Raw genomic sequence first — 3,443 nt, 5'->3', positions numbered from 1 at the left:
TTGTCTGAACAGCTTCTTAATGAACCAGACTTGTCAAATGTAAGGAACAGCGAAGATAGTAATTCAGAAGCGATACTCTATGAGGTGATACATTAATGTAAAAGGGGGACAGACTTAGTTCTCTGTTCAAAATCTCTGAGGTTTATCATATTCTACAACAAAAATTGCTACAAGACTGGAAAAATAGTTTCCCTGTTTCTAAATAAGCTTAATCCTAAAGGACAACAAAAATTGGTAGGAAATAACATTTTTTTTCCAGAGAATGAGTTTTCTCCTGGATAATCCATCATACAAAGCAGGTAAAAACTGACGGCCTCAAAATTTTGCACTACATTTTAATATAGTTATTGTATTTACTGATTATTTAAAATAGTTAAAACAGGCATTAGCAAAAAATAAGGGGGGCATTCTTCACTATTGCAAAAATAAACAAGTATTGGGAGGAAGAGTCTTAATTTACAAATATGCTATATTTTCATAAAAATGTTGGCATTCAATCATCCTTGTGTCTGCACTTCCTTGGTGACCATGATTCATTTTGTTCTAATGTAGCTATTCTGTATTTGCAAGGAGCACGAAAAGGCGGAGAAATATAGCCCTTTGTGAATAAAGGGGTATTAAAAACAAGCATGATCAGATGAAAAGACAGGTGCTTCCAGAGACAGGAGACATGGGGAAATGGAGAGAGCAGAGTTAAAACTGTATGAAATTTTTGTAAGATATTGCAAGTTGGATTTCCTCACTAACAGGGACATTTCTACGTAAGCTTACAGAATTACAGAATTAGAACTTTAAGACAAAACACACATTTTATAGACTTGTGTAGAGGAGATGAAACACACATTGAGGTACTCAATATTTTCAGAAGGAGTCTTGGTGGTGCAGTGATGAAGTGTTCTACCACTAGCCCACAGGTTGATGGTTCAAAACCGCTGGCTGCTCTCAAGCAGAAAGATGGGGTCCTCTGTTTCACATAAAGACTGTAGCCTTGGAAAGAAATCCTGATGTGGCAGCTCTACTCTGTCCCACACGGCCTCTATGTGTCAGAACAGACTCAGAGCCAATTACTTTGGGTTTTGGATTGCACATTTTCTGAGCAAAATTTCATTCGAGTCTTATTCCCTGCATAGATTATATTACAGCTCAATAAATATTGTCAACAATGCTAACTATAAAATTATAGCCAAAACAATACCAATCTTTTCTAGTATTTTTTTATCTGTATCCTCAAGAAAAACTTGATTCAGATCAACAGGAGAGATTTAAATAGTTCATCCATTGAAGCTTACTGTGGGAATAAAAATGGATTGATAGTCACAAAATGATGATTCTAATTCCACCTTTATCTTGAATGCATGCATCTGGAGTAGCTATTACGTTTCTTTGACTATAAACTGAGGAGCACAACATCTTTTCCATTTACATATTGGAGTTATTATGAATCATAGGTACATGAGATCGAACAATTTGCTTGATGCTGACATCTCTTTCAACATGAACGTATAACGTATAACGTGTTAACAATAATATGATAAGATGCCCTCATGGTTTATAAATGAGACTATCACAAGGGAACTAAGAAAAGGCTATATGGTGATCTAAATTTTCTTGAGTACTCGTATTTCCCTATCTATCCATTTGAGATAGTGTGGCCCTGCACTACTCCGTGTTTCTTCTTGTGTCCTGAAGTCTTGTCCCATCTCAATCCCTGGCTACGTGATTAAACTTATTTCACCTATCAATTCTATAGACCATGTTAAATAAAACTAATCCTGCTACCAATTGATGAATTTGACACATTCTCAAACCTTAATGAAGAAGATGTATGATTTATTAAACTATTGGCTTCCATAAATTTGCCTCTGAAAGTTATTTAACAGTTGGAATTTTTAAACAATCTTTTGTCCTCACACCACAATCTAAATTCCATAACATCAGAAAATAACATGCATTACCAAATTACATTACATGGATGTTTGCTAAATCTTGCTAAATCTCAGACTCAGAATAGTATTTACTTAGAAGTTTAATTGAAATTATTATCACCAAAGAAGACACTTAATAAATATGACAAAATGCTTTCTATAGAAGTCTGGTTTTCAGATAAAAAAATTAATATGAATTGAAAATGTGACTAACATCAGCTAAGCATAAACAAAAGCACTAGGGTAATTCTTTCATAAAAATTCATTTCTTAGCACATTTTAAAGTCTAGGGGATCATCTCAGAGTACATGTTTAGAAAGGTATCAACACATTCTGATACAAGGGGTCATATTTTGTGTTAATATATTAGAATGCTAAATAGTTTTGCCATTATTTGATATCATATGCTGTCTGAGGAAGCTCCAAAAATTAATGGAAATAAAGCTTAATTGTTTAAGTTTGGGGATGAATGACATTAAGTATCTATGTGGGCGTATGTGGACATATGCATGTATATATTTGGTATGTTATTTGATTATTTCAAAAATTTTGCTTTTGCTATGCCATTGGAAATCCCATAGGAACTGATTTCAAAGTACTGGAAAATAATGAATTAATGCAGTTTCTGAAGGTTTGAATAGTTATGCTATAATCAGCAGTTAGCAGCATTTGGCTCAATTTTCTTTTTCTGAATAAAAGAAGCATTAACAGATAGACAAATGAACTTACCAATGCAGATTGTGCCATCATTAGTTGTAAACCTGTCTTGATTGTTGCTGGACTTATACCCAGGTGCACACATGCAGTAGTAGCTCCCCTCTGTGTTAGTGCAGTTAGCATTTTCACCACAGGGGTAGGTTGAATTTTCACACTCATTATCATCTGTGGATATATGATTTTAAAACACTTTTAAAACATCTCTATTTGGGATGAATTCATAGCATGTTCTAACAGTCACTGAAATATTTTATAGTTAAGTAATTTAAAGCAGTCTAATGTATATTTCTAAGTAGAGTTAATGCTGGAGTCCACTTTTCAATTCTTGTTTATAAAGTGAGAACTTGTCCTCAGTTACAAATATAAATAGAATTTATAAATTCGAAATTACTAAATATATCTCTTGATTCCTTAATACACTATTTTCCAAAAGTTTACATTTAGTTTAATTGTAATACTGCCATTATATTTTTGAATTTGCAACATTCATTATCATCAATCAAGAGCATATGAAACATTATAAAAGAGATAATAAGAAATTACAGCATGATAGGCTCTGTTTCTGTCCTTTAATTTCCTCATTTGTCCCCAGAAGAAGAGGGTAAAGCACAAGCTGCTCACCGCACAGGAGGCAGAGAGCGCAGTCCACTGATGGAAAGAGTTGCCCTCTTGGGAACCCTCTGGCACTTTCACCACAGGACTGGGTTCAATTTGGAGACTCTGTACTTTAAGGCTACTAGAAGTTAGAATTAACTATGGCCAATTACCTTTTGTGAATTTTAACTCATAGAGACCATAGGG

At 34.0% G+C, this 3,443-nt stretch overlaps 1 protein-coding gene across 2 annotated transcripts in view; it reads right to left on the bottom strand.

Annotated features, from left to right (window-relative positions):
- The window catches only part of ADGRL4 (adhesion G protein-coupled receptor L4), a 184,877-nt gene that overhangs the window by 109,280 nt on the left and 72,154 nt on the right, over nucleotides 1-3,443 (bottom strand). For both annotated transcript variants that reach the window (XM_045291977.1, XM_045291978.1), the window contains exon 3: nucleotides 2,655-2,807. In XM_045291977.1, coding sequence (XP_045147912.1) covers nucleotides 2,655-2,807 — 153 coding nt within the window. The remainder of the gene's footprint in view (nucleotides 1-2,654; nucleotides 2,808-3,443) is intronic.

Source organism: Echinops telfairi, unplaced genomic scaffold, assembly GCF_000313985.2.
Source record: "Echinops telfairi isolate 266 unplaced genomic scaffold, ASM31398v2 ScPeMD7_443;HRSCAF=831, whole genome shotgun sequence".
NCBI lineage: Eukaryota > Metazoa > Chordata > Mammalia > Afrosoricida > Tenrecidae > Echinops > Echinops telfairi.
The sequence above is the reverse complement of the archived record's forward strand: the minus strand, read 5'-3'. Positions and strand labels throughout refer to the sequence as shown.